Raw genomic sequence first — 13,145 nt, forward strand, 5'->3', positions numbered from 1 at the left:
GGCCAAAATACACACTGTTCTACCACCCAAAAACACAACACAGCCAACCTACCAACAACACTGCTGGTTCAAGAGCCTCCAGTAACTGTACGGAGAAATCTTTTTCTTCTGCATCTTGCTGGTACTGACGTCTGTTGTGACACGAGAAAGTTGTGAACTTGAAATCACATGTGAGCTGACCCTGCATGCTGAACTCTTCTTTCCGTATCACTGCACGCGGTCCATACCTACAATGGTACTTGGAATTCAAAAAATGTTCACTAGAAAGATTGTCCACTAGATCCAAGAACAATTGTAATACTCCTTTATAGAGTGTTTTTACGTTAAAGGAACATCCAGATTTGAATGCAACTTACTGGTATTAAAAAAAGGTTATAACTAACAAGAGCTCTGCAAAAGTGCCATAGGAAAAAGAAGCCCCCCCCCAATGACATATCGAACGAAAACAAATGTCACAGTGATTGAAAACGATGCTCACAATTATTAAGACAGTGGCTTGGACCTTTGACCTAGTGACCCCAATTTCAATAGGGGTCATGTACTGTTCAAGACCAATGCATATGGGAAGTATTAAGCCAATCAGTCAATTTGTTGACGAGTTATTGATCAGAAACAATTTTCCAACTAAATGTGACACAGTGACCTTGACCTTTGACCTAGTGACCCCAAATTCACTAGGGGTTATCTACTGTCCAACGGCAATATACCTGTAAAGTACAAAGCCAATCGGTCAATTTGTTGACGAGTTATTGATCGCAAACGATTTTCACACTTATTTGGACATATGGAATGAAAACCAATTTAACAATAAATGTCACAGTGATTGAAAACAATGCTCACACTTATTAAGACAGTTACTTTGACCTTTTACCTAGTGACTCCGATTTCTGTAGGGGACATCTACTATCCAAGGCCAATGCACATGTGAAGTATCAAGCCAATCAGTAAATTCGTTGACAAGTTATTGATCGGAAACAAACTGGTCTACCAACAGACCGACCAAGCAACATCCAGCAAAACAATATACCCCCTTTTCTTCAAAGGGGAGCATAATAAATTGACAGACTATCTACTTTGCCCCAGATGTTGAATTGGTGTTCATTGATCTCAACAGTATCATTACCATTCACTGGGATCCAGTCATTGTAGGCAAACATCTAGGATCACATGTGCTTCTTGACAGGAGCAGGGTGCAGTGTGGATATTATATGCCCAACAACCATGAATATGGACAACTATGGGTTTGGAAATCGTACAGTAAACAACCATGTGTGTGAAAATACTATGCCAAACAACAACATGTGTGGAAATTCTAGGCCAAACAACCTTGTGGTCAAAATAACCTTTGCCCAAGAAAATTCTATGACCACCATGATAGGACTACTATTATTGAAAACGGGGAGAAGTCAATGTTAACAAATAAACAAACATAACTTAAGACATATTAATGATGTTTTACTTACACAGAACAAATCACTTTCGTTCCATCTTGTTCAATGTATGCAGACCCTTGTGCTTGAGTGATAAGCCCTGTCTTGAGAACTAAAATTATATTGCAACTTATTATAACAGACATTCAGTTAATTGATTTCTTTATTCTTAAAGATTAAATCAGTGTAATATTTAACTGACATGAAATCTAACTTGTTTTTAATGATATTATTATTTTTGTATTATGTTATGATTCGTTTCATATACATGAAATACATATATTAATTGTTATCAGTTATGGATATCAGTCATATAGATGTTTATCTGTTTAATAACAAGGGCTGTTTGTAAAACATGCATGCTCCCCATATGGGCTGTCAGTTGTACTGGAAGCCATTGTGTGAATAAGCTTTTTGTCAATGACCTTGACCTTTGACCTAGTGACCTGAAAATCATTAGGGGTCATCTGCCAGTCATGATCAATGTACCTATGAAGTTTCATGATCCTAGGCCTAAGCATTCTTGAGTTATCCGGAAACCATTTTACTATTTCGAGTCACTGTGACCTTGACCTTTGACCTAGTGACCTGAAAGTTCTTGAGTTATCATCCGGAAACCATCTGGTGGACGGACCGACCAACATGAGCAAAACAATATACCCCCTCTTCTTCGAAGGGGGGCATAAAAATAAAATATCCAAATATGAAATATGACGTGTCAAAAGTAGTTTTTCAATTCAAGACATTCACTGATAACTCTTATGCATATTGTTGCATATTATCAGTATTATTTGTATCCACAATCTAACTTTGTTACAAACAAGATGTGTTTGTGAAACACAATGTCCCCCTATATGATGTTTGACCTTGTAGGATGACCTTGATCTTGTGAAGGATGACCTTGACCTTGACCTTTCACCACTCAAAATGTGCAGCTCCATGAGATACACATGCATGCCAAATATCAAGTTGCTATCTTCAATATTGCAAAAGTATTCATAAAATAAGCGATTTGGGCCACATATATTTGACCTCTGACCTTGAAGGATGACCTTGACCTTTCACCACTCAAAATGTGCAGCTCCAATATATCTTCAATATAGCAAAAGTTATTGCAAAATGTGTAAGTTGGCGCAAACAGACAGACAGACAGACCAACAGACAGACACGGCAAAAACAATATGTCCCCCACTACTATAGTGGGGGACATAAAAATCGATGGCACTATTTGATTATTTCTAAATAAACTATTTACTATATCAAGTATACGCATACATATTGGTCTTATGTTGTCAGGATTTCTTCCATCCTTCCTTTGCAGAGAAGGCTCAGTCTGTAAAACAAACTCAAATCATTCAGACAGCATTACTCCTTGCAAATTCAATGTGAATGACAAAATGTACACAAAACTTCAATCTAATTTGCAAAATCCTTTGCCTTATTTCTCTAAAAAGGGGCATCCTTCATATCTGCCCACAATTCCTACATGTATTATGTATTATGCACATGCAGTTCTGTGTTTTTTTTCACCTAAAGGGGAATGGTGGCGGGCCCGTCCAAAGGGGAAAAACACGTTGTTTTTTAGGAAAAGGGGAAAATAAAAAATTTACTCTTTTATGTGTAATGATATTTATTATATGAATACACATGTATGCATGAATGTAATATTCACAGCTGAATGTCTTTGTCCTATTTCTTAAATATATACCAATGATTTTTTCAACATTAGTTTCAGACAGTTCAGCCATCATGCACAGTCGTAGTTTTCCTTGCCATTTTGAGTCTAATTGGGATTTTTTAATCGATAAAATGGAAAATGTGAGCATTTTTTATCCATCAAATGGACCAAATTGGAATGTTTTTATCAACGAATATTGACACAATATACCTAAATACATCAGGCCTTTCCCTGGCCATTTTGGGAAAAAAATGCAATTCATGTTAAATTAACTGATTTGGGAAAAACTAACTTAATATAACTCTTTTTATTAATTTAAAATCACATCAATTATAGTTATATACTTTACCAGTTGTTTATGAAATAAATTTGAGTTATATCAGGGCTCAACATTAACTGAAAAACCAACTTGCCCTACTGGGCCAGTACTTCCAAAATCTACTTGCACTGAACGTAAAGCAACTTGCCCAAACATGAAAGATCACATCAACTGTAAACCTCATATTGTTTGATAAACCAAAATGATACACCACAAAACCTTTTTTATTTTTGAACATTAAACAAAATGATTACAGCAAATAAAGTCTAAATTAAATGCTCATTGTTCTTTTTTGCACTTTTCCGGGCGGACAACTACATTATAAAATAACTTGCCCAGACCCAACTTTTACTTGCCAGGGGCAATAGGACAACCATAAATGCTGAGCCCTGTATATTTATCATAAGACAGTTATTTAAAAAAAAAAATATATATATTTTTTTTATTTTTATTTTTTAACTTTTGGAGATGGATTTTTTCTACAAATTTGGGGAAAAATATATATTCTTTTTTTAGGGGAATGGTGCCGAATATCGGCCCCGACATTGCCATAAAAAAACACTGCTGAGTTTATACCACACATATTTTGTTAATGCTTTTAGTATGGCCATTCAGATGAAATATAAAACAATACATGTAAGATTGATTGAATCAGACACAATTCACTTTGTTATCCCAACGCTTTTCGGAGAAAAAGTGGGGATTACATGGTCATCTCGGCTGTCTGTCTGTCCCCCAGGTTGTCCTGGCCACTGTCTCCTCCTTCACTATTAGCACTAGAACCTTAAAACTTACACAAATGGTAGCTATGAGCATATGTGTGACGGTGCACTATTTGGAATTTTGATCTGACCCCTGCGTCAAAAGTTATGGGGGTTTGGGTGGGGCCTGGTCAGAGATTTTCCTGTGACCGCGATTCGAAAAAGGTTCATAACTACTGTGTCCCTTCAGATAGTGCTTTCATATTTGGTATGCATGTGTATCTAGAAAACACCTTTCCATGCGCACACAATTTTTTACCCCTATGACATTGACCTTAAACTTGAGGTCAGCTTTCAGGTTTCAAAATCTGTGACTGCGATTCAAAAAAGGCTCATAACAACAGTGTCCCTTCAGATATAGCTTTCATATTTGGTATGCATGTATATCTGGACAACACCTTTCGATGTGCATACAAATTTTGACCTCTGTGACCTTGACCTTGAACTTGAGGTCAGCGTTCAGGTTTAGAAATCTGCGACAGCGATTCGAAAAAAGCTCATACCTACTGTGTTTTTTCAGATATTGCTTTTATATTTGGTATGTATGTGTATCTGGACAACACCTTTCTATGCGCATGAAATTTTTAAAATTGGGGTCCACGTTCAGGTTTCGAATTCTGTGACTGCGATTAAAAAAAAGCTCTAAATGTCTGTGTCCCTTCAGATATTTCTTTCATATTTGGTATGCATGTGTATCTTTACAAGACTTTTCCATGCGCATAAAAAAATTTACCCCTGTGACCTTGACCTTGAACTTAGGGTCCGCATTTATATTTTGAAATTTATTATGTGGTCATCTCTGCCGTCTGTCCGTCAGTCCGCCACTATCTCCTCCTACACTATTAGCACTAGAATCTTGAAACTTACACACATAGTTATGAGCATATGTGCGACAGTGCAATATTAGGAATTGATCTGACCCCTGGGTCAAAAGTTATGGGAATTGGGGTGGGGCCGGGTCAGAGATTTTCACTCATTTATTTAGGTTATTTTACATTAACTTCTTCATTTCTACACGGATTTACTTCTAATTGATAATGAACATCTGTTATGAGAATACTGGCAATCTCAACTATGCATGGCCCCATTACCAACCCTGGGGCGCTACTGGGTCAAACATGCCTCGTGGGGATAGTCGAGTCGGCCTCTGCCGCGCCATTTCTAGTTTTATCTATATTCATTCATAATATATAGTTTTATATATCTTTTCATCAAAACAAATTGTTCATGAAGATAACATTTTCTATGGGAATTTTGTTTTTCATGAAAAAAAGACACTTCACAAAAAATGTCTTTAAATATGGGATGTACCAGTAGTTTGAGGCACTTGCGAGTTAATTTCCACTTAAGTTTCAATGAAATGTATTTTGTTATCCAAGAAAATGTATGACACCATAAGATGTATGTAATGTGAATGGACTAGTTGCACTAGTGCCCGACTTCTTCTGCCGATCTCCACAGGACAGTCCAGCTTTTTGGGTGTGTGTCCCGGCGTACAGATATGAGATAATTTGTCCCGACATTCATAAAAAAAATATACATGCTATAAGTTCACAATAAAATTCGCTATTTGAGCTCTATATGGCTTAAATTTACCATCGCTTATCCCACCTTTCCTAATACTCAAGTATACCAGCTAGTATTGATTTTGACACCTTAACCCTTTGAGCGCTGGAACCGGATTTTGAAGGCACAGAACGTGGCGTCTCATCAGGATCCAAACTGTTTGCTATTCTGATAGTATTCTTTGAAAAAAAGTGAAGAAAATGATGATTTTAGAAATTCAGCAGACGACATTTTAACAGATGACAAATTTCCCAGCATGCAAAGGGTTAATATCAGTGATTTATGGGCAAATTATTTATTTTATCAGGCATTTCTAATAGGGGTGGCTAATTGCTTTTGATAGATGCATCATAGTGAATTAAAAATCAACTGCTTGTGTTTTTCATGGTCTAATCGTGTCCAAAGATATTATTACGCGGTATTCTGTGTATTTATTTATACACCTGAGGCTAATAAACCTGTCAAAACACCGATTTTGTAAATAGAACAAGTTAGTTGATGATTTGTTGAATAAAAACAGTGCTCGATGCACACACAAGTGATGTGATTTACACATGTTCAATTGGAGCCTCTGCCCCGATTGGATGTCAAATAGAGACACGCACCACATTTCACTTTATGAAGTCATCTGCATAGTGCACACGTGTGTTTACTTTGAAAACTGGGGGATGTTTGTGTTTACCGACTACAGTCAAGGTAGCATGATTGATAATTTCAGGGGTTCCGTTTGTCTATCAAATCTCCTGTCATTTATGTGGAATGTCCCGACATTTTTATGGAATGGCCCATTTTGGACCTGTTAAATTCTGGCATGTATGGCTATGGTCACTAGTGCAACTGTGTTCTGAGCATTATGATTCAGCCCATAACTCCGAGGATACAGCGTCTTATAAAAAGTATTTGTCAGGTTTGTGTCCGATTGGTATTTTTAGTTTTTAACACGTTTTCATTTAAATCCGAATTGATTTCGTCCGAAAAAATAGCCGTTATACAAAATACACATTACGCTGAATTTACTCACTATTTTTATATCTTTGCATGGTTTAGAAAATGCGTATGGACTGATGGATTTTTCCGGTCCATTTATTCTTCTGGAATCCGCCGGCATCTTTTTTTTTAATTAAAAAAAAACAGATACACGCACTAAATAATTTTAACTGGAGGCTGCCATTTTGTTAAACGGTTATAAACCACTAATCAAACTTTGTTCCAGCGCAACATTCCACATGATGTAAAACAAGCCACGGAAGAATTATTCTATGTTTGACCAACATATATATTTTCTGAAAACAGATTCTTTATTTTATAGGAAATAATGTGTCCATTGACTTGTCAAATAAGCAGTTATATTTGAAATAGTTACGCTAGATTGGTCATTGTCGGATGGTTCTTCTTAAATGTAATCTGGGTACTCTTAAGTATACTTAAGTGTACACTGGGTATGGAATATATACTAAAATGTACCCGGAAATTCTAAAGTTAAATTGGTCGTTGTCGGCTTTTTTTCACAGTAATTATTTTCATATGTTTGTTAATATTCTGAAAATATTATCGAAACTCATACTCAAAAAGAATGTTGAGGCAGGTTTTGTTACAAAAGAATTGTGTTGCGTATCTCGTAGCGTGTTTGACGACATTGTAATGTGGGTGGGAATAAAACTGGGGTACAGTCTAAATTGGCTGGGTTTGTGTTAGTGTATTTTACGTACCCAGGGTACATTTAAGTTCACTTAAGAGTACCCAAGGTACATCGAGGTAGGACCCGAGCAGACAATGACCAATAGAGCAATAGTAACAGCCAGCGTAGTTTCATAACTTAAAATGTTGCTTTTTATATTTTCTGACATTGTGATCAGGTCAAGTCAGTACTATGAAACATGTAACATAAAGTTCCTTTAGCTAGTGTCAAGGTGTTTGCAGGTCGCTATGATAAAAAATTAGTGAAATTATCATTTTTAATAAAAAATAATAACAAGGGACAAAATTGTCACAAAACCAGGTTTTCATTGTGAAAAAAAAATCTGATTAAGGGAGACAACTCAAACTGAACTTTTGAAATGAACAAACAAAATTAACCCCCTTTGTAAGTTTGTTTCAAAATAAATCTATTTTAAGTTGTGGTGACCTTGACATTGGAGATATTGACGTGATTCTTTCGTGCGACACACCGTCCCATGATGGTGAACAAATGTGGCAAATAATTGTAAAATCTCACAATGAACGACATAGTTATGGCCCAGACAAGCTCATTTATTGCCAATTTTGACCTTTGAACTCAAAGTGTGACCTTGACCTTGGAGATATCGACGTAATTATTTCGCGAGACACACCGGCCAATGATGGTGAACAAATGTGCCAAATGATTTTAAAATATGACAATGAACGACATAGTTATTGCCCGGACAAGCTTGTTCCGCCAGCCCACCAGCCAGCCAGCCAGCCCGCCAGCCAGCCAGCCAGCCCGCCCGCATTCGCCAATCTAATAACCAGTTTTTTCCTTCGGAAAACCTGGTTAAAAACCTGATGCCTGTAGCTAACAGGTAAAACCTGTTACCATTGATTATTAAATGACCTTGACCTTAAAACTTGGGACGAACACATGATTCGGAACATGCTAGTTCAAAATTGTGAATAATGAAGTTACGTGCCCATAAAACTTGATATAATTAAGGGCTTTTCCTGCATTGATCGTAATGAAAGTGTTGTTCTGGATTTCAGAGAAGTGTTTGCTTTTATCTTCATCAATTTAAGAAGTTGCCAAGGTGTAATGGTTATGGTGTTAGTCTAGTGACCGGGAAGTCTTGGGTTCGATCCCCACTGTGGGAGCGTTCTTTAGATCTCCCCCAAAGACACCAAATAGTGATTCAAGGCCCAGGAAACAAACTCGAGAGCATTTCAAGGAAGTAGTAGGTACTTTAAATGAATACAAGCTAAAACTAGAGCTTTGTCACAGACGTGACGAATACCCCCACATTCCGCATTGACACAGAATATTTTGCATGTTGTCTTAACAAAAACAGCGGACACCATGCTTAATGTTTAAAACGCACTAAGTGATCCCGTGACCTAGTTTTCCTATGTTCGAACTTGACCTACACATCATCTAGATACAACTTCTGACCAAGTTTGGTGAAGCTCTGATGAAAACTACTTGAATTACAGAGCGGACACCATGCTCAATGTTTAAAACGCACTTAGTGACCTCGTGACCTCATTTTTGACCAGGTATGACCCATATACGAACTTTACCTAGACATCATCTAGATACAACATCTGACCAAGTTTAGTGAAGATCAGATGAAAACAACTTGAATTAGAGAGCGGACACTTAATATGGACGGACCGACAGACAAGCTCACTCCTATATACCCCCCTAAACTTCGTTTGTGGGGGTATAATAAATAAGTTTAAATTAATTTAAAAGATTGAATAGTCAGCCTCAAAATGGAGATTTGTTACAGCCATGAAATCACATCTCGCTTGGGGAGAAACCAGATGCTGCACGGGACAATTCACAGCAATAAGCTGCATTCTCTATAGAGTGAGCTTTCACATTTTAGTTAGCATGTTGCAATCTTACTTCCCAATTCACAGCTCCCTTATGGCAGTTGGAAATTGCATCATATCAACTTTTCAGTTGGTAAGTTTGTGGTAATGAAAGGGGGTACAACCTTGGTGTCCCAGATCTAAATGTTGTCAAATGTCTAATTGCACAGAAGGCTAAATGCACAGTCTTTATCAAGATTACAGAAGATCAAAGGATTTGTATGAAATTCGTGAACATAACCTAATAATCTATGCTAATTGTTTTGATGGCCAATGATTGTTACGAAAATAAATGAATTCTACATTGGTATGGAACATCCATTTTAATGAACTTTGGGTTTAAGAATAAAACAAGAGGATAGCTGAATATTAACTTAATAAAAGAGCATGTTATCAAGAAAACTAACTTAAACATTTAAATTTATCAGGCAATATTTTGACGAGTACTTTAACAAGAGTAATAAAAAAACTGACTGAAAAACATTAAATGGGTATTGTTGTCAACTGACGGTTCAAAGCGTGTCAGTGTTGGTTACAGAACCTAGTGCTTCAGTAAAGCATGTTGTGTACTGGTCCATTGTAGCCGCAAGTATCTTCTAAACAGTCCCAGACAATTATTAAATCTTTTTAGCCCAATTAAGATTATTGAAAATACTTGTATGCACCCCAAAATATTGTCTCACCTGTAGTGTAAAGATCATAATTTAATTTTATTTTTTATGTGAGCTTGCTCTGTAAATATTTTCAAATTAGTGAACTATATGTAAGTGATTACCCATTATAAACTAGAGCTTTGTCACAGACGTGGCATATACCCCCACGTGCCGCATTGACACAGACTATTTTGCATGCTGTCTTCACAAAACGAGAATCTAATTTATGGCGATTTTTAAGAATTATTATGCCATTATCATTTATAGCCATTTTTGACCTTTGAACTCAAAGTGTGACCTTGACCTTGGAGATATCAACGTAATTCTTTCACGCGACACACCATTAAATGATGGTAAACAAATGTGCCAAATGATTTTTAAATCTCACTAAGAACAACATAGTTATTCCTATATAGTCACTCATTACCAATGGTAATGGGGGTATAATAAGATGCACTTTTTCAAGCCCACTGCCATTTATGCCTGTATTTAACATGCTGCACTATGCATGTTTGACCTTTAGAGTGACCTTCACATTTGAACAAGAGTCACATCAATTGTGTGTCTTTCATTTGTGGTCAATCATTTTTATAATTGCATGAAGCATGATGAAGTAACAGTTCAAACAAACTGTATAATTTTATGCTAAAATTTTACATATGAACTTTAAATGTGACCTTGACCTTTGAGCTAGGAGACAGGTCAGACAGCAAATCTGCATATGGTGAATATTTGTGATAAGTTATTTTGAAATTGCACGATGAATGATGAAACTGCCTTCTGGACAACCTATATAATGCCTAAATATGGCATTTGACCTCTAAAACATTGACCCTAGGGCTTGTAAGAGGCTATTTGCACACGTTGAACATTTGTGGTAAATTATTTTCAAATTGTAAGATGACTGATGTAGTTCCAGTCAGGTCATGATGTGTTATTGCCAATTCTAATGATGTTGTTCCAGTCAGGTCATGATGTGTTATTGCCAATTCTAATGATGTAGTTCCAGTCAGGTCATGATGTGTTATTGCCAATTCTAATGATGTTGTTCCAGTCAGGTCATGATGTGTTATTGCCAATTCTAATGATGTAGTTCCAGTCAGGTCATGATGTGTTATTGCCAATTCTAATGATGTAGTTCCAGTCAGGTCATGATGTGTTATTGCCAATTTTTAATGATGTAGTTCCAGTCAGGTCATGATGTGTTATTGCCAATTCTAATGATGTAGTTCCAGTCAGGTCATGATGTGTTATTGCCAATTCTAATGATGTAGTTCCAGTCAGGTCATGATGTGTTATTGCCAATTCTAATGATGTAGTTCCGGTCAGGTCATGATGTGTTATTGCCAATTCTAACCTTTAAGTGTAACCATGACCTATGAAGTAGCAAGACTGTTGTTACAATTTACATGCATGAAGAGTTACACATTTACAATACAGGCAAGCTGTTTTAAGTCCAAATTTAACCTCTAAGTGTGACCTTGATCTTTAAGGTGGTTGTTACAGACGAAACGTCGTCTCATGATAGTTTATGATAAGTATTTTCAACATTGTATGACAAATGGTAAAATGATACGGTCCAGACCAGCAGACCCATAGGCAACACAAAAATGATAAATATTTGGGATGGCAAAATTATTCGAATATTCGATTGAATGGTCAGCATTCGAATAATAAAAATGATATTCGCATTTTTATCAAAACGTAATTCCACCAATATTTAATGACCTGCGAACCGCTTACTAAAAAGCAACCGAAATCACCTGGGAGTAACATGTTTGACGTGACGTTCTTCGTGTCAAACTGATAACGCTGCCCGTATCAGTGTTGATTGGGCAATGCAATATACATGCTCTAAGAAAGGCCTTGACTCTTGTTTGCCAATGGGGTGCCAATTAACGGTTTCAATTGACTGGCGAATAATAATTAAGTTTTGAGATCACAGGATGTACAGCCATTAATATGTGTGAATTACTCAAATCGCGCAATGCAATATACTTACTATAAGAAAGGGCCCGAACTGTTGTTTGTCAATTAGGTACCAATTAAGGGCTTCAATTTACTTGCGAATAATAATTTAGTTTTTGTGATCACAGTTTGAACAGACATTAAAATATGTGAATTACTCAAAAGTAACAGATGATATAAACTAAACAATCATCAAGGAATCATAATTCAAATCTGAAAATGCCACCAGCCCCGTCTGCAGTATGGAATACTTTACACGGTCTGTGGATAAGAAGACCGCAACGTGTAATGTGTGTAAACTTAGTTTTACATATGCGCGGTCTGCTACAAATCTGTGGAATCATTAAAAAATAAAATTCTATGACACGATGTTTTTCATTCTATTTGTGCCCGATCACAGTATCGGTCATAGTATTAGTCGACGGCGATACAATTTTTCAATAGCAACGTTAATAAACAGCCTCGTATTTAGCAAATGGATATAACTTACAAACCAATGGAAATTAACACATAACAAGGTGAAATCAATCCAGCCGTTTTATGCGAATATTCGATTGAGTGAATTTGCGAACATTCGAATACCAATATTGGTATTCGATGCCATCCCTAATAAATATGCATGTCTGCACATAAATCCAGTAAAATGATTTTAATATTGTGTGTGTACTTATTTTTGTTGTTAAGCCTATATTGTTTCATGATGAAGAGAATTATTTTTTCTGTTGTTTTTTTTTGTTTAATAGTACAAAATTTCAGCAGAAAGCTATCTGGTCATGTTTTTTTAGACTAACTACCAAAATTGAAGAACAAAACTTGGTAAGATGATTGGGTATCTCAGTCATTGGCAATAAATTAAGTGTTGAAGGTGTTTGGCAAAGGTCAATTCATATGGTCCAACTTTGTACTTTTTATTCTACCCTTATGATGTAATGTTATAGAGAACTAGAACAAAGTGTGCTGACTTTCTCTCAATGTTAACATTTTTGTTAAAGTTTACATTGCACTGTCACGCAAGATTTTAAGATATTCATTTAATACTTTCAGCAAAATTTTGTGAGACTGAATAAAATTATTTGTATGGGGTAGATGCTTTAAAACAAATTAAACATACAATACAAATTTATTTGTATTTGTTTACATGTATATTTCTCTGTATGTAATTTAAACAAATTGTTTTAATTTACTCTATGGTACACTTCATTTTTGTATGATCTTTTTCAGTAT

General features: G+C 36.1%; 1 protein-coding gene across 1 annotated transcript in view; it reads right to left on the bottom strand.

The window, feature by feature from the left end:
- The window catches only part of LOC127845129 (exosome complex component MTR3-like), a 34,010-nt gene extending 27,068 nt beyond the window's left edge, over positions 1-6,942 (bottom strand). Inside the window, exons 1-4 of the mRNA XM_052375847.1 lie at positions 6,776-6,942; positions 2,706-2,763; positions 1,464-1,542; positions 53-227 (exon numbers count right to left, since the gene is read on the bottom strand). Coding sequence (XP_052231807.1) covers positions 53-227; positions 1,464-1,542; positions 2,706-2,763; positions 6,776-6,862 — 399 coding nt within the window. The 5' untranslated portion in view covers positions 6,863-6,942. The remainder of the gene's footprint in view (positions 1-52; positions 228-1,463; positions 1,543-2,705; positions 2,764-6,775) is intronic.
- Between the last annotated feature and the right edge of the window lie 6,203 nt (positions 6,943-13,145).

Source organism: Dreissena polymorpha, chromosome 9 (genome assembly GCF_020536995.1).
Source record: "Dreissena polymorpha isolate Duluth1 chromosome 9, UMN_Dpol_1.0, whole genome shotgun sequence".
NCBI lineage: Eukaryota > Metazoa > Mollusca > Bivalvia > Myida > Dreissenidae > Dreissena > Dreissena polymorpha.